The following is a 26,215-nucleotide window of genomic DNA, read 5'->3' as shown; positions in this document are numbered from 1 at the left end:
GAGAGCAGTTAGGAACATAAAGTTAGGCAAAGCTGCAGGTGTCGATGAAATCCCAATGGAAGCATGGCGGTATGGTGACGCAGCAGTAAGAAGAAGTCTAACTGATCTGTTGAAACTCATTTGGAAGGGAGGTAAAATTCCGACCGAATGGCGAACAAGTATAGTTGTCTCCCTATATAAAAGGGGATATAAAGAGAGAACAGACAACTATCGAGGGATCTCTCTGCTATGTACTGCATACAAGGTACATGCGGAAATTCTAAAGAACAGATTGGAGGAAATAATGGAGATGAAAGGAATCATACTTGACAGCCAAGCCGGCTTTAGGAAAGGGAGGTCTACGATGGACAACATATTTATCTTGAACCATATAGTTCAAAGGAAGAAGGAGAAAAGTATGGCAATTGGGAAAGGTAAGATTTTTGCAATATTTATGGATCTAAGGGCAGCATTCGACAACGTTAACAGAGAAATTTTATGGAAGATAATGGAAGAGAAAGGAGTGGAACGCAGTTTAATAAACAACATAAAAGAAATTTACAAAGAGACGGAGGTGACAATAAGGACGAAGGAGTGGTTCACAAGGTGCTTCAAGACGAAAAAAGGTGTAAGGCAGGGCTGTGTGATGAGTCCCGCCCTGTTCAATTTATACATTGCGGACATTGATAAAGCTTTAAAAAAACGTGGCATAGGAAGGGTAGGAGCTAGGAGTAGAGCTAGGAGAAGTGAGAGTGTGGTCATTAGCATACGCGGATGATATGGTTTTGGTAACGAAAAATAGAGAGGCTTTACTAGATATAATGAGCATATTAAAAAGATTATTAAAAGAAAGGAAACTAGAATTAAGTACAGAAAAAACTAAAGTGTTAATATTTAATAGTAAAGGTAAAAAAGGTAGGAAGACATGGAAATGGGACGATAAAATAATAGAAGAAATAGAAACGTTCAAACATCTGGGATTCACGTTTAATAGAAAAAGTAATTATGTTGATCATATAAAAGAACTGAAAAGGAAAGGAAGGATCTCGCTGCAAATAGGGTCTGGGGTTTAGGAGAAAGATTATGCAAAGATGATTTTAATAGGAGATGGACGCTTTTTAAGTACCTAGTGAAAAGTGTAATGGAATACGGAGCAGAGGTATGGGGGTGGAGTGAAAAAAAGAAGTTGGAAAAAGTCATGTTGGATTATGTAAGATGGGTATTTAAACTAGATTTTTGCACACCGAGGTATGTAATACTAAGGAAACTAGGATTAGAGAAACTAAAAATTTGTTGGGGTATAAGAGCCATGAGGTACGAGAAAAGAGGCAGAGAAAAAAAAGACGGAAGTTTAGTAAAGGCATGTTGGGATGAAAAGGACATAATAGATAAAAAGAAAAAGAATTTATATAATTTGGAACGAGAAAGATTTTATAATAACAATGGTTGGAGCTTTGAAGTAATAAAAGAATTAAATAATGAACAATAAATATAAATATAAGTATCTTCGCTCGTCTGAAGCAAAAGCTAATCGTATGTTTCGGCCTGTATTACGAGCGATATTCAGGTGTTAATACAAATTTTTTTACATTCGCGTGTAATCCGTTTTTATTCTTAGCCAACGTTTCGACCTACTTGGTCTTCCTCAGGGCAATTATCGTTACATTTACATAATAAATTAATATTTATTGGAGCTCACATAAGATTCAATTATATACAATAACGTTGATGACCAATGGAATCAACTTAAATAAAAATACCGAATCGTTGGACAAAGCTTACTTTGACGTTCTAAGCAAACTATTTAGGTATAAACATAAACATTTAATATACGGAGTCGACCATCGAATACACTTAGCCCTCGCATTAGCAGTAGTAATTCTTTGTGACCACTAAAAAATACACATGTAAACTTTGTATTTAAATATCCTGTATTTCCTTGTTAAATTTAAATAAAATTTTTTAATCTTATAAAATTGTTATCATACATTCTTTTCTAATTGACACAATGTAAAGATTTTTCAAAGAAGTGCAACAATTATTTCTTGAGGCAATATGTATGTTCTCTCTGTAATTGGCGCTGTAATTTAAAGAGATATCATTTTTTTTGTAATTGTAATAGATCACTTGAAGCGCGACTCTTTTTTTTGATAAGATAACATAATTTTGTGATGTGTATCACTTGGGTTATAATTTTTCGAAAATAAAGATACTACTGCTTAGATTTTTTCGAGATTTTTCGAGATATAAAGATAACGTCTACCACTTACTTAAGTTTTTTCGAGGTATAATACTACCACTTTTTTTTTCGAGGTAACAACATATACATATACACTACTATGCGTGTACTTGGCGCCGTTTTTTACCTTTTTTTTTAAAAAGTCATTTTGTACGGATATCACGCTTTTTTGTAGTGTTACGCATTTTAATCTTTAAAACAATACATCTTATAATCTTATAAACAGTATATACAAGGTATGAAGCTAAAAATGTTACGGACTATTATTTCTAAAGAAAACAACAATTTAATATTTTGCTTAGTTTTTTAAAAATAATAATCTGTAACCCTTTTAGTGTTGTACACCTTATATATATTTTTCAATTTCAACATAAAACATAATCGCAATATAGCATGATTAATGTTAATAAGTCGTTAACTGTAAAATTCTTTATTTATTTTTATTTGCGTATCTTACTGAATGTTGTTCGCAACTGTATATGTACCGATATCTTCAGGTATCGATATTTTTGATAATTACAGATGGACACCTGTAACACGTGTCTGAAATTTACCTGATTTGTTTATTCTTTTAATCCCTTCAACTAATCGCAAATTAATTCTATTTGATAAAAGCAATTCTGTTAAATTTCTCATACATAACGCATCGTTTATAATTTTCTACTAATTATAAATATTAAATAGTACGATATGTATATATTCGTACTCACATCCTTGAAAATTATTTCGGGAATTCGAGCAAATGTCACAACAAGATAAAATTATCTTTCATATTTTGACAGTTGAGTAGGAACATATTTGAGTTGGCGAAAAATAATTATCTGAAACCGCATGTGCGTGTAAATAATTCAGTAGAAAATATATAATCTTCATTTCAAAATACATTTGCACACTACGTACTAAAAATATACAATATGATAACGTAGTTTTTGCTATTCAATTGATTGAATTTCAGAAAAAAAAAGATTTAAAAGTATATAATTATGTCAGTCAATAAAGAGACATAGACGCAAATTAAATCATATATATATTTAATTGCCTGCTCATTATAACATAAAATCAGATATATATAAGAATGTATAATATATGAGACGATATAACTGTGTGCCTGTATAGAAAATAAATATAAAGTGCAAACACATAGAAATTGTATATTTTTCTATACTTAAATGCAATAGGAAGAAATAATTAAACAAGTATCCTTGCATAGGAATATTATGCATAATTTTTACAAAACATATTTGAGATTTGCGCAATTGAGATATATAATAAAATTAATAACGATTCTATATATAAATCTTAGGTATATGTTAATAATACGACTTGATCTTTTTAATCCTGAAACTTACAAACTAACGGAAAAAGATTCTAATGCCAATAATTTTTCTAATGTAACAATAATACTGAAAAAAAATATATATATATATTTTATTATATATATTTATTATATATATATATATATATATATATATATATATATATATGGATAGAAATATATATTATAAATAATAACATAATTAATGACATACAAGAGCTTTTGTCGCACATATCGATTTTCAATAATGGATATTATAACAAATACGTTTTACGTTCATTCGAAAACAAATTATGTGTACACATAATAAAAATTGTATGAATTAAAATTATATGTATACACATAATAAAAATGCGGAATTATCTTTATGTTAGACATAATTTTAATTCATCCAATTTTTATTATGTCTAGACATAAATTTTATTTGTACAATTTTTATTACGTCTAGACATAATTTAAATTCAGCGAATTTTTATTATGTTGTGACATAATTTTAATTCTGCCGCTAGGGAATTTTTAAGTCGATTCTTATGAATCAAGCTTGAATTCGATGTCTAGGTGTCCCAGGTTGCCGATGACAAGGTCTACACAGTGCGCTCTATAGTTTTCGGTGTCCAGGCGTATTAATACCTTCAATTTGATGTCCACGTGTTCCAGGTTGCCGATGACGGGTTCCAGATAGTGCAATCCGTAGTTTTCGGTGTCTACGTGTATTAATACCTCGAATTCGATATCTACGTGTCCTACATTCGGATTTAAAGTTATTAATACACCCAGACACCAAAAACTACGAAGCGCACTATGTGGACTTCGTCATTGGCAACCTGGGACACGTAGACATCGAATTTGAGGTATTATTACACCTAGACACCGAAAAGTACGGAGCGCGCTATCTGGACCTCGTCATCAGCAACCTGAGACACCTAAACATCAATTTCAAAGTATTAATAGACGTAGACACCGAAAACTACGAAGCGCACTATGTGGACCTCGTCATCGGCAACTTGGGACACTTAGACATCGAATTCAAGATATTAATACACGTAGACACCGAAAACTACGGAGCTCACTATCTAGACATCGTCATCGGCAACCTGGGACACCTAGACATCGAATTCAAGGTATTAATACACGTAGACACCGAAAACTACGGATCGCACTATGTGGTCCTCGTCATCGGCAACCTGGGACACGTAGACATCGAATTCAATGTATTATTACACCTGGACACCGAAAACAATGAAGCGCACTATCTGGACCTCGTCATCGGCAACCTGGGATACCTAGACATCAAATTCAAGCTTGATTCATAAGAATCGACTTAAAAATTTCCTAGCGGCACTTTCTGCCAAGCGTAGAGAACCTTCTTTTCCGGCAGCTGTGGTAATCGATGTAAGGATACGAAATCTCTCTCTCTCTCTCTCTCTCTCTCTCTCTCTCTCTCTCTCTCTCTCTCTCTCTCTCTCTCTCTCTCTCTCTCATATAACGCCGTTTCGACGTCGCCTCGGATGGCTTTCAGTGGAGAACAGAAGACTGTATTTTATCGGGTGTCAAATGTATCGTATTGTTTACATGAATTCGCCTGTGTATTTACGTGAACTTTTCACCCCACTTGATCCACTACTAAGAAGATCTGACAGACTGACCACTTCTTCTCATGTTTTCCACATTCCCTTACATAGAACAACTACCTACAGGAACTCCTTTCATCTTTCGTCCATCTATTTTTGGCATGCTCTTCCTGTTCAAATTACATCGGCGTCTTCGTTTTCAATCTTTAAAAGTCTTCTTCGTGCTCATCTGTTCTCTTCTGAATTTGAGTGTTAGTTCGTGTACTAGTCGGGTCGTACTTGCTGGGTTTAGTATTAGGGTTAGTTTTAGTTTTAGTTTTATTTTTAATTTTTTTTTTTTTTAAGTTAATTTTAAGTATCATTATGTTACTCACTTAGTGATGTATGCGGAAGTAATGCTTATATTTTTTTGTAGTTTGTATACTGTTCTTGCCCTTTAGCTTATGCTCGGGCATATAAATATATCAATCAATCTCTCTCTCTCTCTCTCTCTCTCTCTCTCTCTCTCTCTCTCTCTCTCTCTCTCTCTCTCTCTCTCTCTCTCTCTGGCCGTCTGTGAGTACTTACTGACGTGTATTAGCTCGCTCTGTATTTTGTGACTTGTTTCTGCTGCTTGCTGCCTCTCGGGGCCTCTTTCTTCTAATGCCTAGCCTTTCAAAGCTACTTCTGCTTGCTTTTTTACTTTTGGATGGGCCCTGGATTTTTGCTGCATCGAGGTACTTGCGATTTTCTTATCGGTTTGCGCTGTGGAAATTGCTAGAACTCATCGAGTGTTGTTTGTCATCGTACGACCGTGGCTTCGGCGACACGAAGATGTTGGAGAGGAGTGCAAGCGCGTCTGGTGGGAGGGAAGGCGGTGGATCATCGGGCGATAGTATAAACAAAGAGGGACTAGCTAGGCGTGTTTCTGCGCCTAGGCTGCCTGTACCTGACAGATCGTGCACTTTAAATGCGTCTAGGATTAATGTGTTGTGACAATCTATTAATGGACATAGCGATAATGTTGGTAAAATATTGTTAGCCAGCAAATAGTCATTGGATAAGAAGACACAGATTGTATCTGCCTTTAGGGCCTGTAAAGAGGCTTTCCCCGAACTTTCAACTGCGTATTTAACTTTGCTTGAGAGTAGAATGTCTGTTTCTGCGGTGACGGACGAAATGAAAAGTCTTATCTGCGGAGCTGTCACCGAGGCCTATGACTCTCTGCTGGCACGCACCTCTGTATGTAATAACGGCGTTGTATCTCGAGAGTCTCTGACTCAGAAGGCCTGTGCAGCTCCTAGTTATGCTTCCGTGCTAGGCATGGGGCAATCCAAAGTACGCGGAGATTGCGAGCACTACTAATTTAATTATAACGCCGGAAGAGGAAAATGCTAGGCTTACATCTTCTTGTGATACAATAAATGCTGTCCAAAAAATTCTGAAACCGTCGAATTTTACTCTTAGGGTAAAAACAATTTCAACAGTGAGAAACAATGGCGTCCGGATTGAGGCGCACACAGTGGACCTAAATAGGATAAAAAATTCAAAAGTCTTAGAAAAGGCCGGACTAAGATTGGAGGAGGAAAGCGAGATTAACCCAAGGCTACTGGTGCAAGGTATTCCCCGTAGCTTAACGAGGGATGATCTCAAATCTGAGATCATTGCCTTAAACCTGAAGGACATGCCACAAGAAAATACATCTCAGGTTAAGATTATCTATATTTATCCGTCGAAGGAGAATCGTGCTACTACGAACTGCGTGGTCGAGGTATCGCCGAAGATCCGTACATTGCTACTCAAGGAGAAGCATGTCTTCGTGAGCTACTATGCATGCAAAGTAGCTCGGATCATGTGAGAGTCCTGCAATGCTTTAAATGTCTGGCTTTCGGGCACTTTGCGAAGGGCTGTAAATTCAAATCACTCTGTGGTCACTGTGCTGGGGCGCATAAATCAAAGGATTGTGAGAAGAGGAGTGCAGCGCCGGTGTGTGGTAACTGCAAGAAGTGGATGACTCATGAAGATCCATCGCACTCGGCTCTGGACGGCAAATGCTGTCCTATTCTACGCAAGCGGTTAGCGGATAGAATTAACTGTATTAATTATGGCTAACTCAATGGATTGCTTGCGTATTTGTCATGTTAATTGTCAGTCGTTATTAGCCCACCTTGATGAATTTAGATCTTTTTTTGAAGATTTGGGTTTCCATGTCATCTGTATGTCCGAGACCTGGTTAAAACCATCCATTTCGGACCATATGGTATCTCTACGTGGATACCATATTGTGAGGCAGGATCGTGTGGGCAAGGTGGGTGGTGGCGTTGCCTTCTATATATGTGACCAATTAAGGGCTAAGACACTGGAGCGCTCGGAGGATGTATACTGTCGTAGGCCGGAATACCTGGTGGCTGAGATCTTGACGGGCTGGAGTTCCAAGTTTCTCCTAATGGTCGTGTATTGGCTTCTACACTGTGGTTATCTATCGGAGGCTTTCAATATCGTTGCTGATTTATCTGCTCTTTATAATCACACGATCATTCTTGGGGACTTCAATGCTGACCTAAATTCTCGGTCACACGACTCTGAATTTATTAAGTCTTTTGTTGACACTATGCATTTTTCCTTGGTGCCATACGGACCCACTTATCACACACGCATGTCTTCTACGTGGCTGGACTTATGCATGATAGATGATGCGGATAAGCTAATCTCTTATGGTCAACAGGATGTAAACTTCCTTTCGGCTCATGACATGGTGTATATTGAGTATAGCCTAAAAATTAGGCGTTGCCAAGAGCGGAGCGTCGAAGTTAGGGACTTCCGTTCTTTTGACTCTGAGTGCTTTCTTGAGGAGCTAGGCTCCTGTGATTGGAGTGCCTTATTTGGTGTGAATGATGTCAACGGGAAAATCGGGCTTCTAAATAAATATCTTGTTAAATGTTTCGACAGGCATGTGCCAATACGGAAGATTTGCCTTAAGCACCTACCGGCACCCTGGCTTTCGAGTGACATTAGAGAACAAATGAAGGAGAGGGACAGGGCGAGAAGAAAGTGGAGAAGGAACAGAACGGATGCAAACTATGACGAGTTTAGAATCCTGAGGAATCGGACGCAGAGTCTGATACAAGAGGCTAAGAGCAGGTATTACTTGACTGCTTTTGATGATCTTACGGATTCGAGCTCAATATGGAAAAGGCTTAAACATCTTGGCCTGGTCAAAACGAAAACTACTGACAAACAACTGCTCTTTTCTATCGAAGAGTTAAATGAATATTTCTCAGGCTCTTCACTGGACATAAACAGAGATGAAGATGTTGGGAACGGCTACTACTTTGGAGAGGAAGAGTACAGCGAAATTAAATTTTATTGGAAGCATATTGAACCCCAACATGTGCTTAAGGCTCTCAAGGACAATAAATCGGAGGCAGTTGGTGACGATGGTCTATCGCCGAAACTTATTAAGATTGGGTTACCATGCATTCTCTCGGTAATAGTGCACATTTTCAACTATTGTCTAGAAGAGGGAGTGTATCCCGACTTGTGGAAGATGGCAGTGGTGAGCCCTATCCCAAAGGTAAAGTGTCCTGCAGAACTGCGGGATTATAGACCAATTTCAATTCTGTGTGCCATTTCTAAAATTATGGAGAGAATAGTAGCTGACCAGATCAAGGAGTATCTTGAATCATCTGACATCTTTGACCAGTACCAATCGGCATGTAGAAAAGGTCACTCTACGCAAACAGCTTTAATAAGATTCCTGGATGATGTGAGACAGACAGCGGACTCAAGAATGGTCACCATAGCCGTATTTTTCGATTTTACCAAGGCCTTTGACAATGTTTGTCATAGAATTCTGATTGACAAACTAAGAAACGTGGTTCTCCTGCCCTGCTCTTCGTTGGATTTGTGCATACTTGGATGGCAGGAAACAGGCGGTCCATGATCCGGTCTCACGTAACAAATCATCTGCGAAAACAATATTTGCCGGTGTTCCTCAAGGATCGGTATTGGGGCCTCTCTTGTTCATCCTTTATTTGCTGGATTTTGAATTGGTTATAATGTTTCTATAATTTTTATGCGGACGATCTTCTTATATACTTGCATGTAAAACCTGAGCACTTGAGGACAGCTATTCATTAGATTAATCAGGACATTTCGAGGATTGTAGAATGGGCCACCAAGAATAATTTGGCTCTGAATCCTAAAAAGACCACAGCAATGATTATGGGAACAGCAAGATACATCAACATAGCCCACAGTGGCAAACTGCCAAACATCCTGGTCACCAACACCGTGATACCGTACAGCAATTCTGTGGTTTGCCTTGGTCTTGCAATTGCCAGCACACTCTCGTGGGAGAAACAAGTATCCAGGACAGTTTCAAGAGTAAATGCCTCATTACACCAAATTGAATTGTGCAAGCACCTACTGCCGTTTCCATTGCGGGTGCGGTTAGTCTCTGCTTTAATAGTACCTTTCTTTGATTATTGCTGCTCAGTTTTCACGGATATCTCGGGTGAGCAAAACTTGAGGCTTCAACGGGCTTTCAATGCCTGCATCCGCTTTATATATCAGGCGAGATGGGATGAGCATATCACCCCATATTTCAAAAAGCTCGGGTGGCTAAAGTTGAGTTCACGACGAGATTATTTCATTGGCAATCTGACTTTTACCTTTCTGTGCTCTAAGGTCCCTGGCGTCTTATACAGCAGATTTGAATTTAGATGTGTTAGGACTCAGCGAGATACCAGGGCACAAAACGACACCTTATCTTTACTTTATGTTGTACTGAACTCTATAAAAGTCATTTAGGTATCATTCGGCCAAACTTTGGAATAGCCTTCTGTGTCACTAAATGCTTTCAAGCGAATGTTATACGACTATTTGCTAAGAGCGGAATCATGAGTCCTCCATACATACACACACACTCACACGCGCGCGTACACAGGCACTGAAACACGTACTCTGACTTATACAAGCATACTGCATAACACACATAGGGGCGTTGATTGTATTTGATTCTAAATTACTTTGTGTTATTTGTATAGTTATATATATATTTTTTTTTCTCTTTTGTATTTTATTTCTGCGCTTGAAAGGCTCCTAGCCTGGAGCGCGTAATAAATAGCGATACTATCTCTCTCTCTCTCTCTCTCTCTCTCTCTCTCTCTCTCTCTCTCTCTCTCTCTCTCTCTCTCTCTCTCTCTCTTTTTCTCCAGATAAACATGAAGCAATTGACTCAATATATATATACCTAATTTACCTAAATAGAAATCTTCCTCCTGACCGATAAGTCTATCGACCTAATTTCGAAATACGCGCGCGATATCGAAACGGGCGATACCTGCGCCGCCAGCGTCGAAAAAGTGAAAATAACGTTCTCTGATATACATATATATATATATCATATATTATAAGAGCGTCGACGTATTTTAACGACGAAGTATCTTAATAAAAAATTTTCACATTTGGACTTTGCGTCGCAATATCTCCGCTCGTAAGGCACGTAGCGGAATATTATAAGAAACCCCCCCCCTTAATTTGACCCCAAGCTATCGATCAAGCCTTCTTAGAACTTGATCCGTTCACTCGTTATCGAGATCTCAACATCTCGAGTACTCGCAACCCATCGCGTCGCGTAAAAGAGTCACGGTCGGTCTCGCTGCGCGTGTACTTGGCGCGAGGCACTACCGTGTCTCTTAATTACTGGACAGTTACCCCCTTAAATATTTAAAAAGGTAAATGTAAGATCAAAAACTTTTTATGTGACAAATTAAAACATACACTCGGCGAAATGCCCGTAGTTTGAATGCCGCTTCGCGCGGGCTCAAAAGCTCTTTCTTCTTTTTTCTAAATAATAATATTTACCTCCAAAAATTTTTCTTTGAAAAGAGGGACTTTTTTAGACAATTTTGTAAGGGGGCCCCTTGTCCCCGGGCTCCGATCCCTTCCCAAAACCAACCAACACACACACACACACACACACACACACACACACACACACACACACACACACACACACACACACACACACACACACACACACACACACACACACACACACACACACACACACACACACACACACACACACACACACACACACACACGCGCACGCGCGCGCGCACACACACACACACACACACACACACACACACACTCAGTTCCGTTCATAATTTCCTATACTTAAAAAAAACAACATATTTTTTAATTTTTTTATAATTTTTTATTTTTTGTTTGTTACCGCCAGCATTTGCGTAACCCGATATGTAGCCTTTTTTTGTTTTTTGTTGGAGGAGGAAAATGCATAATGCATATCCTAGGGCCGGTTCCTAGGGTGATGCCGGGCTTGTTCATGCCGGTGTAAATTATAAACCTAACTGGAAAATAAGAAATGTAATATCTGCAGTGTTTAATACTTTTCAGAAAACAATTTTCAATCTGTTAAACATATTTTAATTCAAGGTATATAATTTTAATGCTATATCTATTATTATCTGACTTCTTAAATTGATGAAATAAGTTATTTTTTGTATTGGTAATCACGGAAATTCGATACCCGAAGAACGATCAGCTTTGCGTAGAAAGGAAAGATATCAGGAATAAAAAGATTCTCAGCGTGAAGGCTCAAGCATATTATTTGACCTCTTAGATTAATGAAATAAGCTGTTTTTCGTATTCGTAATCACGGAAATTCGATACTCGAAGGACGATCAACATTACGTAGAAAGGAAAAATATCAGACACAGGAAGATTCTCAGTGTGAAGACTTAAGCAGAACGATGATTGTCTTTTTTAGAGAACGCGCGTGCAAGAAGAAATACGTCACGTGATCATGTGCTGACCACGTGGTCATGAATAACTTCGCGCCAAAAAGCATTCCCATGAAATTGGTTACAATCATGCGCCAGAGTCCAGAGTAACGTCGCCTCTCCATTATTTTCATAAACGCGGGATATCTTTTTCTTAAACATATATTTACCCTGTTTCATATGTAATTTTCAATTTCGGAACCGATTTCCAAAAAATCGGTAAAAAATAATACAAAAAATAATTATTGTCATCCCCAAAAAATTCCACCCCTGTTTCATATATAATTCTTTAAGATTCGGTCCATTAACAAATGAGTAGTTCGTGGTCAAACTTTTTTTTTAAAAAAAAGACCCTAAAAATTACGTATATTTCCCGAAAAATGTCGGAACCGGTTTCCAAAAAATTGGTAACAAAAAATAATACACATCATTGATATCCCCCAAAAATTCTACCCGTTTCATATATAATTCTTTAAAATTCGGTTGAAAACTGTACATTTGCATAGCGGACAAACATACATACATTTTTTCAAGAAAATCGGTCTATTAATGAAAAATTAAACCCATCTACACCATCCCCGAAAAATTAGACAAATTTTGGCACCAGTTTCTAGAAAATCGATCCATTAATGAATGAGTAGTTCGCAGTCAGACAGACAGACATTAGAAAAATTTCGGAACCAATTTCCAAAAAATCGGTAATAAAACATAATACACATCATTGCCATCCCCAGAAAATTCTACCTCTGTTTCGTATATAATTCTTTAAGATTCAGTCCATTAACGAATAAAAAAAATTTTGGAACCGGTTTCCCAAAAAATCGGTAATGATGCGGTTCTCAAAATACGCCTACGGTCTTGTAAGTTAGAGTATCATGAGATAGTATACCAAATTTGGTTGTTCTAATTTGAAAACTGTAGATTTGTATAGCGGACACACATACATACATACATACATTCATTTTTATATAGATAGAGATAACGTGTTAGTTTATTTATGTATGTATTTATCTCATTTGTCCCAAATCTTTTGCCGCTATTATTATTTATTTATTTATTTTATAGTTGATAAAGATCTCTGTGCAGTTCGAAACGTTCTAGTAATTTTTTATTAAAAGAGAATAAATCATATTACAGTTTTGTACAATAACATCTTTATTTGTTTATTGGTTTAAGACTTTTTTTGCATTGCTTCACAAATATGAGAGACTTGACTTTTATCTAGTTTAACAGTATAAAAATTTCACATGAAAAAGCGAATTTCTCCCGCACGTTCGTGGATAAAGATCTGTATATAAAGCTTGCACGCCCAACATGAAAAAATCGGAATGGCACTTATGTCAGAATTAAATGTTTTTATGTGCCAATTTGGTGCTTTATTCTCGATTTTTGTGTTCGAGTAATTTAACAGGAAATCACAATTAAGAATAGAAATGCTGGCTTAAGTCAAGTTAAACCTATATTTATTGCACTTACATATAAAATCAAAAAGATCTCGTTTCAAAGATACAAAATATTAAAAATTTTATAAAATTATCGTTTCTTTTTATTAGCTCTTAAATAAAAAAAAAGTTATTTTTTAAGGAGGTTCGCATATTACTTGTGAGTCAAAAATGCGATTGAAATAAATGTCATTACAGCGATCCCGAATTATATGCAATATACTAGTATAATAAATTGTGGATGCTACTTACGTGCTATATTCTTCGTCAATTATTAGTATATAGAATATTAACTATAATTATATTAGAGCGTCAAACGATTTCCCGGGAATACATTTGGCAACGTTGCGTTGCGCTTCAGTGACCGGCTATGGCGAGTGACGTACAACGGAACGGTTTCGTGAGCGCGAAAAGCGAAGAACGCGACGTTGGGCAGTAATATCGTCGAGAAGCCGCAGTCGTTTATTATCCGGCAAGAACTACAGGATACTCGCCCGGCGAGGGAGCACACGTGCGACTCTCGCGCGTCTTCGCGTCGTCATATAGGTTATATTCAGCGCCCACACAGAGCTCGGGGTAACAACCGACCTGAGTCAGGAGTTGATCTCTCGTCACCTCGACGCGGAAGCCCGCGCGAAGGATAGGAGCGACCGAAAAGGAATGGCGAGGAAGACGAGAAAAAGTGAGAGATAATCGCCGTCGCGCAACCGCCGTTTAATTATGACGACCGTAAACCCGGACGACGATATCGAGAAGCTGCTGCATATATAGTGGGACAGTACGGCGGTTCCCGGGCCATCCGGCTGCATGTTCCCCGGTGAGATGACACCGTTGGAATGCCAAATAGCCGGTCATTCCTTCAATGGCGAGAAACAAACTATCGATATGTTGGTATGCAGACGGTCTGAAAAGGCTCAGAGCCGATATAAAGGCCGATTTTGTTGTTGCTAACAAACGAAGACACACGGCATATCAAAAACCAGGTAGATATATAAAACATGTAATATGCGATACCTATCAACATGACCTCTTTAATTTTTTGAACTGTGCTTAGAACGGCGATATTACTTATTCTATTTATTCTTTTTATATAGCTGAGAATAATTATTTAAAACTCACTGGACGTCGACTGATAGATTTGCACTTGCTCGCCGATGAGATGTGATGCAAGTTATGTAACGTTCAAACATCGCTGCGGCATGTAACGAAAGAGGATCGTATTGGACTTGCCAGCATTTTTTACATCACTTGCCAGCTATGTCAGACGGTATATCAAGTCAACACGTCAAAAATAGAAGAATCGTCAAGATTTTCGAAATCAACATACACAGTCAACACCAAAGTTGTTATCGGTTAGTAACAAGTGGATTTTTTTAGCATGGTTTATTGAGCAAATTTGATTTTATAGTAATTACTTGTTATTATAGGAACACTTGAAAGTGGAATTGGAGAAACTCATTTAAATAAAATTTTATCGGCGGTAAATGTTCCTGTAATGCACACTTTTTTTTATAAACCCTGTGAGAAAAAAGCAGGCAAATCAATTAAATGTCTCGCAAATAAAAGTTGCTTGGAAAATTTGAAGATTGAAAGAGCGCTAACGATTGAAAGGAAGGGTAAGAATACTTTTTGTTTGGCCTATCTAATCTCTACTAGTATGTGTATGACCGTGTTTTTTTTGGCATGTTTGTAAACCATTACTATCATTGACAATTGCATATCTTTCTTTTTACTTCTTTTAATTTTTTTTTGTCTTAAAATATTTATTTCTAACAAATGGATTCGCATGGAAAAAAGATTTATGGATTTCTTTCTCATTTCTTTTCCCTTTCATTAATAGCTTGTATTTTTTGCCCGATTGGTCTGAGGATATGGTAGTATTTGTGAGTTATGACGCCGAATGGCAAAAAAAGGGTTCCGGTAGATCGTATAATAGTCTGACAGGTAAATATACTAGGCCGGTTCTAACGGTTCTAACCCAGGAGCTCCGAGGAATAGAAGAAAAGGGGAGTACTCTGCGACGCAAAACTACCTTTTCTTCTATCCCCCTCAGAGCGCTCCTGGGTTAGAATCGACCTAGTATACCTATCCTTAACTTTCCATTAACAAGCATTATGATTATCTTTTTTTCTTTTTGTCTTGCTCTTTTATAACAATAGATTAAATTAATAAATAATCATTATGGGTGCATGTACAATGATCTATTTCTTACAGGTCACGGAACAGCGAGCGGCTATTACTCCGGTAAGGTGATAGCTTATGGCACACGAGTGAAACGTTGCGTTTCCTGTGAAAGAAAATCTTCTAAAACCCACGATTGCCGCCTAAATTTCGAGGGCCGCCTAAAAGTCGATGGAAGCAAACATTGCCGTTGAAATTTTTTTAAAGATTAAAAATTTCGATACTGTCAAAGTCAAACTAGGTACATTGATAGGAGACGATAATTCCAGCACGATCGCTCGACTGCGCAAGGAGTCGAACCACGATATAAAAAAATAGACCGATAAGAACCACGCTATGTGCAAGTTAACGAAGTCTTTGTACGTTCTAAAATCTGTATCTATTCCATTAATCGACTACTTCAAATACTGCCTGGGATGCGTACTAGAAACGAACAAAAATGATCCGAAGGCTACGAGACAGGGAATTCTCCCGATAACACCTCACGCGTTTGATGAACATTCGAGTTGCGGGGAATGGTGTAAATTTAAGAAAGATCCCGAAAATTATAAGCATAAATTACTGCCTGGCGGAAAGGGACTGAATTGAAAGCGTCCATCCAAAAAATCTTCGTGTCATTTGCGAATCAAGCTGAAAAACTTGCGCCCTGCGGATCATCACAAGGAAATGATTCTTTAAACAGATCCATAGCAAGCACGAATCCTAAGGCTATGCATTACGGTGGATCGTCTTCAAATGATATTCGAGTAGGCACTGCAATACTAAAAAATAATGTTGGAAATACACACGTTACTGAAGTACATAGCCATATGAAGACTTCCCCATCGTCGAAATTGGCGCATAAATACCGTCAACAAATGGACCGTGTGCAAAAACTTCGCTCGAGCAAACCCAAATCGATCACATTTAAGAAACGTCGTCGTCAACTCTTCAAAGCAAAGTCTAATCAAAATTCCAAAGCTGGAAGAAAAGAAAGAATATCCTACGAATCGGCTTGCGGTTTTGATCTCGGCATAGACTTCATCGATAAACCAACTTTGGATACTACGAGAAATATCATTCCAGTCGCTGCGAAAGCTGTTATATTCGATTTAGAGATTAGCGGTTTGGGCAGAAATTGCGAAATCCTTTAAATTGCCGCAAGATTTGAGGATTCCGAATACAATACGTACAACATGCCGCTGCACAGCATATCAAGCAGCGCATCTGCCGTTACTGGACTTGAAATAAAAAACGGCGATTTGGTTCTGGATTCGGTGCCAGTTTCAACCGTTTCGCCGCGTGTTGCTATTGGTGGTTTATTAACGTTTTTACGCTCCATCGCTGAGAGCACAGTTTTGACAGCCTACAACGGTTTTAAGTTTGACGCCCCTTTGATAATTAAATTTGTTTAAGAGCAAGGAATGCTTGAAGAGTTTACGTCTGTAGTCAATGGCTTCGCAGATACTCTCCCAATGCTAAAGAATAAACTAACAGAGCGACGGGCTTCGAAGGCAAGTTTCAAGCAGTCTACACTAGCCAAAGAATACCTTGGGTCAGAAGCTGCGGTAGGCGCACATAATGCACTGTATGACGTCGCAATGTTACAGAAGCTCTTAGCACATCCAGATATCAATATTACAAACGAACAGATCCTGGAAAATGCAATGACGGTCGAGTCTCTGATTACTCAAGAACAAAGAACAACGCTCCTTACAGTGCAAGATCCGCAAAACTTTGCTTGAGTGTCTCAAACACGAATCAAATCCTCAGGAACCAGATGCTAAATCGTCGGGGATCTCAACAAGTATGGTAACAAAAATTGCAAAAGCTGGAATAACTTTGAAAGATCTTTTGCAATCGTATAACAAAAGTGGACGTCGAGGAATTGAAATTCTTCTAGGGCAAGATGTCGGTGGTCATTCACGAGTTACAAAAACAAAGAAAGTAATCGACGGTTTATCGTATAAATTAGCCAAACTCACAGAAAAATCTAAATTAGTTACTACTACATAATTGTATTTTGTGGGATATTACAGGATATGTTATCTGCTAAATAAAAAATAATAGTAGTTCTCAAAATGTAATTTCCCTTACTTACTGTCCTATTGCATTTTCCAAAATAAAATGTACTAAAAAATCTACAAAAATTCACGCAGAATTGTCTTGTGGAATATATTACAGGATGTTATCTGCTATATAAAAATAATAATAGTTATAAAATGAATTACTGTCTTATTGCAATTTTCCGGAATTTGATGCACTAAAAACTCTTCAAGAATTCGCGTAAAAATAAATGTATTTTTTTTTAATTAGGGGAGACCGGGGCTAAGCCGACACTATTTTTTCAAAAGCAATTTTTAATATTTGATTAAAATTTCTAGGCAAATTCAATGATATATATTTAAAGAGTGTTTCTTCAGGTACAAAATTGATTCAGGAAGTTTTGCTGTACGTCGCTTTGTTTTGCCGTCAGGAAAGGAAAAATGACACGAAGACAAATTTTCGAATTGAAAAATGACGGGGCGAACTCGACACCCCGCCGGGGCAAAGTCAATACTTTGTTTGATCGACACAATTTGATTTGGAACTTATTTTTTTATTGTTTAAAAATAAAAATACATTGTTTATCAAATGAAAATACATTGTGTATTAGAAACAAAAAATCGGAATAAAGTAAACAATTATTTAAAATAATGAGAAAAAAAATTAAACTTTTAATTATTTTTTTCTGAATTGTCTAAAAAACAATTTATACACGTAAACTCGCGATCAGATGTGCGCACACATTCGTCATGAGCCATACGGTTGCATAAGATGCATTGTTTGTTATTAAAAGCTAATGAAATGTTTTCCGAACTCACGCAACAGATGTTCCTTAAATCGTCATCGGAATCGGACGAAACAGTGACCTTTTTTGCCTTTGATTTTCGCAAAACCGGTTTCGATGCACTTCCGGTGCTCGTCGATGGTTGTTCAGTTGTTACATACCGTAGTGTATCCACAAACGTGTACGGTCGCTATATTCTTCTCTAGTTCATCCTCAGTAGTATTTTTGAGCCAGCCGTGCAGCGTCGGTCTTGACACCCCGAATATTTCTGCAGCATGTTTAATCTTCATTCCTTCTTTTTTTCACAGCAAGTACAGCTTTTTTCATGTTTTCTTTATCAATTACTGGTCATTTTCTCTTGTATGTACGAACCATTTTTCAAGCTAAAAGCACTTATTTACAGTTTACCGAAATAGGTTAGTGTCGACTTTGCCCTAGGTGGCGTCGTGTCGACTTATCGATAATGTCGCTTTAGGTTAGTGTCGTTTTTGCCCCGGTGGCGTCGTGTCGACTTAGCCCCGAACGTCGTTTTTTACTTTTGTTACTCCAAAAATATAAAAATTTTGAAAATATGCAAAAGTTATTATCGGATTCGTATAAAGCATCGAATTTCTCATCAAAATCACTTACCGGTAGATTCGCAAGAGTAAAGCTCGATGAAAGAGTAGACATTTTCGAGAGATCAGAAAAATTACTTTTCACTATCAAAAACACTTATGTCGCGTTAAAAATTACACTATAACTCAGAATGTTACCAAATTCCGTTGATAATACTGGCACATAAAGACGCATTTACAGTAGCAAAGGCAAGTTTCTACGATAGATTTAAATTGGCAAAAAGCCTAGTGTCAAGTTCGCCCCGTTGTCGGCTTAGCCCCGGTCTCCCCTAGTTCTCTCGAATGTGAAAAACTTAGTGCCTTCAGCTCCGTCCCGGAGTTATATAGTACAGAGAAATAGATGTCAGGCAAAATGAGGTTAGATTCGCATCAGCTGTTGCGCTGCGGCGTTGCCAAGTCTGTCACTGCCAATTCGATCCACGAGGTAAAAGTACTTTGTAACAATAAAGCTTTTTATTACTCGAAAGACAACTTAAAGCCTTAATTTTTTTATATGATTTACATAAACACTTCACACAAATAATCGCAAAACTTGAGCAGTACTGACCGTATAGTTTTTTTGTAATATTATTCAGTAGTTGACCACTTTTAGCCTATACCCTCATGGAGAAAGTCGGTCCGAGGTAGATTATCACTAGTTTAGTACACACTTAGCCAATTTAAGACTTTGAAAAACTAACATTTGATAAATGAAACATCAAGGATTGCGTAAAGACTTTAAAAATCGGACTTTACCGTGTGGATTGAAGGCTTTATCGTCACAAAGTTCAGGTCCCAGCGAAGAATAAGCAATTCCCAAGTCGTTGACGCTCTCATACCCCAGTATATGTTTGTTAATATGCTATACACTAATAATTGACGAAGAATATAGCACGTAAGTAGCATCTACAATTCATTATACTAATATTGCATATAATTCGGGATCGCTGTAATGACATTTATTTCAATCGCATTTTTGACTCACAAGTAATACGCGAACCTCCTTAAATTCGGGCCAGTAAATAGGATATTACCTCCATTGTTTACATGTCAAAGAATTGATTCCGTCTATTAGCGTACAAATTCAAAATAGTAATGTATTACCTAAACCCCATTTCTATGCTAATGACTTTTTACAAAATACAACTATTAATAAAAAATAAAGGTAACACTTACAGTAATACTAGGTACTAGACCAATTTTAAAGAAGAAACCTTTCTTCGTTTCGGAGCTGTTAATGTGGTTCATGCAGTACTTGCAAGTCAAATAGGCAACTATTCTTATTAGTGATAAATAAGTGTAATTTTTGTCCGTAAAAATCAGTATATAATTAGATTTATTATTTATGACATCTTTAATGTTATACGACCTCTACGTAATTAAAATATTGAGACAAAAGTCACATCTTTTACTAGAGTTGTGAGCCGTGTGAATATATGTACAATAGCAGCGCGGCAACGTTGCAGTCAGCTGACAATGAGTCAGCAGTCTTCGTCGTCGCGATCTACATAACTTGTACGTACAAGCGATACAAGTGTAAAATATGAGCTGGAGCGAGCAGCCTCGAATATTTTGAGATATGCGCTATACCACAGAAGAATAGAATCTGTGGGGTAGATTATGGTTAGGATATCAAGGTAGGTACGTCGATTCCCACAATAACAAATCTTTTCATATAGGTAAAATCTCACTATATTTTATCATGCTCTATGTACAAGTAATAAACCTATTCAATGTGTATGAGTACGTGGTCGTGTGTGTAAGTGTAAGTTATTGTCGTGTAATGTAATATTCTCATCACTTTTCTTGGAAAATTCGTTTAACGAAACTCTTCTTCTTGGGGGGACTCTTTCGTGGTATCACCAAGTTTCGTCCGGGAGTCCTTGGCTTGCCTTTTGGTGTGGACTGAACGGGACTCAATCGGGAACGTGGATGACGTGGTTGAGAAGGAGTTTTAAATACGTGGTCCGTCTGCGTGGCCACAGAGTTTCCCCGATCGTATGGAATTGGAAGATGTCGGATTCGTGGAACTAGAATTGGTAGATCAATCGGTATGAGTCTCCACGGTAGAAGGGTCTCTATCTCAGAGATAGGAAGTTGGTCCTTCGCCTGGACCTCTATTGGAATAAGTTTCCAAGGTAGGAAGGTCTCTTCCTTCTGATCCTTCGTTGAGATCTCAGGAACTGGAGTTGGAGCTGGAATCGGACTGGAAGTAGACGACGCCTTGTTTACGACTGATTCCAGTACTGCTGGATGGGCTGGGTCAGAATGGCCCCAGTGTGCAATCGGCGTAAACTTCCACTTCGTCTTTGTCTTCGGGATGCACTTCCACGGTAGAGTATTTACCATGGAGGTCAGGACAGGTCGACCCTTCGTCTTGGTCTTCGGAATAGGAAGCGGAGAGCAAGAGTTGGACTAGGAAAAGGCAGCGCTTTGGTCTCCACCGGATACGGCGTTGCCCGTCGGGCTGGGTCGTTACGACCCCGGAAACTCTTCAGCGGCAGGGTGTCTGTCGACTCTTACCGAAGAGAGTTAATGCCCTGCCAAGCAGGTATAGTACGAAAGCCACTAAGAGCACGCTCCGTTCAAAAAGAGTATTATGACAGAGGCCTATTAGCACGCCCTGTCTGGCGTTCATGAAGATTGCTGGAGATACCCCGCTGAGGTGCTCTAGATATAAGGATCGTGATGGAACTTTTCTATCGAGTGAATCGGCCGGCGATGCGCCGCGTAGCGGGCGCGCGCCGATCCATCCCGCCGATCGATATTGTGCCGCGCGTCGCTACTACCCGTTCCGCGCGCCTTCGTTCCGCGCGCATTCGTGCCTCGCGCCCGTTGTACTATCCGTGCCGCGTACGTACGGTCGTAAGCTCGTGTGTTCGTGGCAGACAGCTGACCGCCACAGAATTTATTCCTTCATGCGCTATACTCATCAGCTGACACGTGCAACGTTGCCAAGCTGCCGCTAGCGTCGCTCGATTCCAGCCATCAGTTCCGTGTTGTCGATTTAGTCAATTGAAAATTACGTTTTATTATTATATGGTTCGGTCAATGAACTCGAGCTTTCGTCCAGTATCTTGCAAAATGTTTATTGCATCGTTTCGTCAGTTTTTGGTTCGTTCATCTATTTTTGAAGTATTGCAATTTTTGCAGCATAAGCGCTTTAGCCTCGTTTTTCGCATAAGGTCTACCTTCACTGCGTTAAATTAGCAAAGTTTACGGACATTATGATCTCCGGAACCAATTGGTTAAAAAATCCGAAATTTTACAGACACACTCTAGGAACGTTAACCTTTCATTTCATATCACATTTTCCGGGCTAACTACATTAGCCATAACCTAAATGCATGAACCACTTTAAGAAAAAATAAAAATTTTTAAAAATGTTTAATAATCTGTATGCTAAACATAACAAAATGTTTAATATTTTTAAAACAAAATCTTTGAGAATATATGTTTATATTATTTTTTTCATAAAATGTAAATTTTAAAAGTCAACTCCTGAAATATTGAATAGTCTCTAAGAAATAATTTTAATATAAAATTACAATAAATGTAGATACTAACTTGACATTTTTAAAACCGCGATGTCCTGCTAAACTATTCAAACACAAAAATCCAGAATAAAGCACAAAATTAGCACAAAGAAACCAAGAGGTCTACCGCACTTGGCAATAGGTGTACAAAAGGCAATAAACGGCAATAACAAGGGAATAATAACTAGGCAATATTGGAAAATAAGTGGCAATTAGCTAAAAAAAAAGGTAGACTATCAACAGAGTGTTAATGATAAAAAGTATGAACACGAGAAAAGCCATTACAGGTTGTTCTAACAAACCCAATAAAAAAACCTTCAAAAAAGACATAAAAAAAAAAACAAAGAATGAGGAAGAACGGGTGACACGGAAGAGATAGATGAAACAGAAATAGAAAATAAATCTTAATCAGAAACTGGAAGTGAAATTTTGGATTTCAATAAATATAAAACAGAAGAAAAAAAAATACAATAGAGAATCCAGGAATGAAGTTACAAGCCGAAATGTACTGGGCAATTTTTTACGATACCAGTATATTGGAAGAATTCTGAAAATTGATAAAAAGTGCCTTGTAAAATTTCTGAGAGAAGATTAGATGAGTTTGTATGGCCAAGGGAAAATAAGGTTCAAGAAGTGGAGGAGAAAATTTATTATTAAAATTTACATTTTATGACCCAATACAATTAATAGGATGTGGACCATTTAAAATCAAAAAAGATATAATAGGGCTTCAATAAAAAAATTTACCAAAAAAATCTTAACTTTAATCTTTATAATATAAAGATTAACAATTAAGATTAAGAATAATTTGTAATATAAAGAATTACTTTTTTGTTATTATGGAAGAAATATTATTTCTTTAACATAAAACATTTTATGTGTTGTTTTGTGTTATTTTGTGTTTTCTTTGCCTTATAAGAACCACTAAATTTTGAAATTTTGAATCGTCTATATTTAAATGTGATCCATATTTTAAAACTTTTCATACTCTAACTCTCTTCTTTTTTTTTGAGAATAGAAAGCAATAGCTTCAGAAATAGAGAAATATATACGCAATGTTTGGCAATAACGGCAATGTTTAGGCATTAATACAATACTTAGTCGATAACGGTAATAAAAGTAATACTTGGGCTATATAGCAAATAAAAGTAATAACTGCAGAAATGTAGAATTTATTGCCGTTTTTGCGATAGGTGTACACTTTTTTAAAGTGCAGTCATACATAGACATATATAAAAGACTAATTGCCATTGGAGAACTTCTGACAAGATTTTTAGGACAAAAGATATGCTTGCTAAGACGTTTTCCTTTTTTAATTGTGTCGTTGGTGGGGAGAAGGAAAAGTGGAGAAATAAGGAAACAATTCCAGCAAGCATATCTTCTGTCCTTCAGATCTTACCAGAAGCTTTCCAATAGGATTGCTCAGTCTATTATACACGTCTATAGGTGCGGTAGACTTTTTGCAAGAAACATTTAATTTTGATATAAGTGCCATATCGAGTTTCTATGGTGAGAATACTAGCTCCACAGAAGTTAGGTGAAGTCATCATTGACCATCGTGTTACGCATTTTTCTGGAATTTTTATAAAGCGAATAAAGCGATGCGATTTTCTCTTGAGTTCATACGGGTGTGGGTATGCGCTCAATAATATATTCATGCACCATCGTTGAATTCCTATCCAGTAAAATAGCAGTTCGGTTCGTGTCACATTTGGCTAACTCATTGAAAAGAAAATTTTTTATTCTTCAAAAGTTTCCACTTTGAAATCGTTGATTTTTAATCTATATTTGTTGTGTATCGGGAAAGAGACAAGGACTCCAGCACTTCAGTATTTCTACCTCGGTTTATTTCTACTCGCTATACAAAATACTACGCTCTGTGTTGTCGGAGGGTCGAGACGGAAGAGAGAGATTCACCGTGAAGCAACGACTATATATCTAGATATACGCTAGCACTCGCGTTCATGGGCCCTCTACTTCCCGTATAGGCGGAAACGAAAACAATATGGCGCAAACCTATGAACTACATAACACCTCTCCCCTCGTGAAGGAAAACTACCTTCTACCTAAACTTCGTATAGAAATCCGCGAATCTCGCTGGTACTCTTCTGTTTCGAGTTGACGGCTCTCTTTGGTTCCGCCCTTCCAGAGGTGGTTGCACTACCCTTGGTTCTTGCTCTTGTGCTACTTCTTCGTTTTGCACATTATCGCCCGAGTATTATTATTGAATTGAACTGCCTTATTCTCTGCCTTCGTAGGTTTCGTAAAAGGTTTTCGCTTGGGCTGAAATTTCTTCTCTGGCTTTTTGACCTTGGCCCCCATGTAGTTGACCGCCAGCGCCGTCGATCCTGATTGCAGTTGCTGAGCATCCTTCTCAGATAACTCCATGGCTGTAGCCACCTGCACAGCCTTGTCGAACGTCAGGTCCTTCATCTCCAGCAGCCGGGACTGGGCTCGATGACTCGCCAGCCCGAACACGAATTGGTTGCGTAGGGCCGTTTTCAAATATGGCCCGAAATTGCAATGGACACTCAACTTGTGTAGCGCGGCAACGAAGTCTTTGATGCTCTCTCCGTCACTTTGCTTCCGTTGATAAAAACGAAAATTTTCGGCAATTTCCAGGGGTACTGGTGCATAGAATTCCGTGAGGTTATCCACCAACGTATTAAAAGAAACTGTATATGGATCTGTTGGTGCCAGTTTGTTGCATATAACGTCGAATGCTGTAGATCCAATAAAATGTAACAAGTACATAACCTTCTGCTCGTCCGACACTTTGAAAATTTTCGCCGCAGCCGTGAACCTTTGTAACCACCGGTTCCAATCCGTGGTTGCTGGATCAAACGTATCGATATGCTGAAGCTACCGTGTAACACGACCTCCGCCATTTTGTACTTTCATACTGGATTCTAGATTGTTCCACGTACCGATTTCTGTAACGTATATCGTACTAGTGTATTGTAGTCTTGAAATGCGTAATTCACTACGTAGAGCTATGTACTGTCCCGTCTGGTATCTTCCCCTTTTTGTAGTAAGATCGCCGTTAGCTCACGTTACACAGGGCACTTAGCGCACACACAAGTATTGTTTTTCCTCGTGCAGTCACCGTTACCCGTTAAGCGGCGATCCCATCCTCGTCGCCAATTCTCTGTTGTGTATCGGGAAAGAGACAAGGACTCCAGCACTTCAGTATTTCTACCTCGGTTTATTTCTACTCGCTATACAAAATACTACGCTCTGTGTTGTCAGAGGGTCGAGACGGAAGAAAGAGATTCACCGTGAAGCAACGACTATATATCTAGATATACGCTAGCACTCGCGTTCATGGGCCCTCTACTTCCCGTATAGGCGGAAACGAAAACAATATGGCGCGAACCTATAAACTACATAACAATATTGCACGACCAAGGTATAGGCGCGCATAAGTTGCACGACCGCGCATTATTATACCCCCCAAAAAAAAATAACATCGCATAATTGTGTCGTTATGCAAATATTTCAATATTTCCAGTTAGCAAAAGTCGATATTTCCATTCGCGACGAGCAATATATTCATCCTCGCACAGATAAAATTACAGATCACCCAAGTTACAATGGCATTATCTTGCGCCATTAGTCAGATAAAGTAAAGAGGACGAACTGTACAATTGTCTTCTTTTTTGCAAAATCGATTTTCATGTAATTGAAATCGAAGTATTAATATTTGATTAATAATTAAAGTATTAATATATCCCGAAAACGAAAGACCCCGCACAG

The 26,215-nt window shown here is 38.0% G+C and overlaps 1 protein-coding gene and 1 long non-coding RNA gene across 2 annotated transcripts; one reads left to right on the top strand and one right to left on the bottom strand.

Annotated features, from left to right (window-relative positions):
* The first annotated feature begins 13,515 nt into the window (after positions 1-13,515).
* On the top strand, positions 13,516-16,734 carry LOC143893771 (uncharacterized). Its single transcript, XR_013255924.1, has 4 exons — positions 13,516-14,320; positions 14,432-14,689; positions 14,765-14,953; positions 15,552-16,734. It is a non-coding gene; the product is annotated as an uncharacterized LOC143893771 (long non-coding RNA).
* Positions 16,735-24,012: 7,278 nt separating this feature from the next.
* Positions 24,013-25,848, bottom strand: LOC143893776 (uncharacterized). The gene has a single exon (XM_077399498.1). The coding sequence runs from the start codon at positions 25,211-25,213 to the stop codon at positions 24,644-24,646; it is 570 nt and encodes a 189-aa protein (XP_077255624.1). The 5' UTR covers positions 25,214-25,848; the 3' UTR covers positions 24,013-24,643.
* Between the last annotated feature and the right edge of the window lie 367 nt (positions 25,849-26,215).

The sequence above is a fragment of the Temnothorax americanus genome, unplaced genomic scaffold (genome assembly GCF_048541705.1).
Source record: "Temnothorax americanus isolate GAGA-0224 unplaced genomic scaffold, ASM4854170v1 Scaffold128, whole genome shotgun sequence".
NCBI classification, from domain to species: Eukaryota; Metazoa; Arthropoda; class Insecta; order Hymenoptera; family Formicidae; genus Temnothorax; species Temnothorax americanus.
Note: the sequence above shows the minus strand (reverse complement) of the source record. Positions and strands in the feature narration are given on the sequence as shown.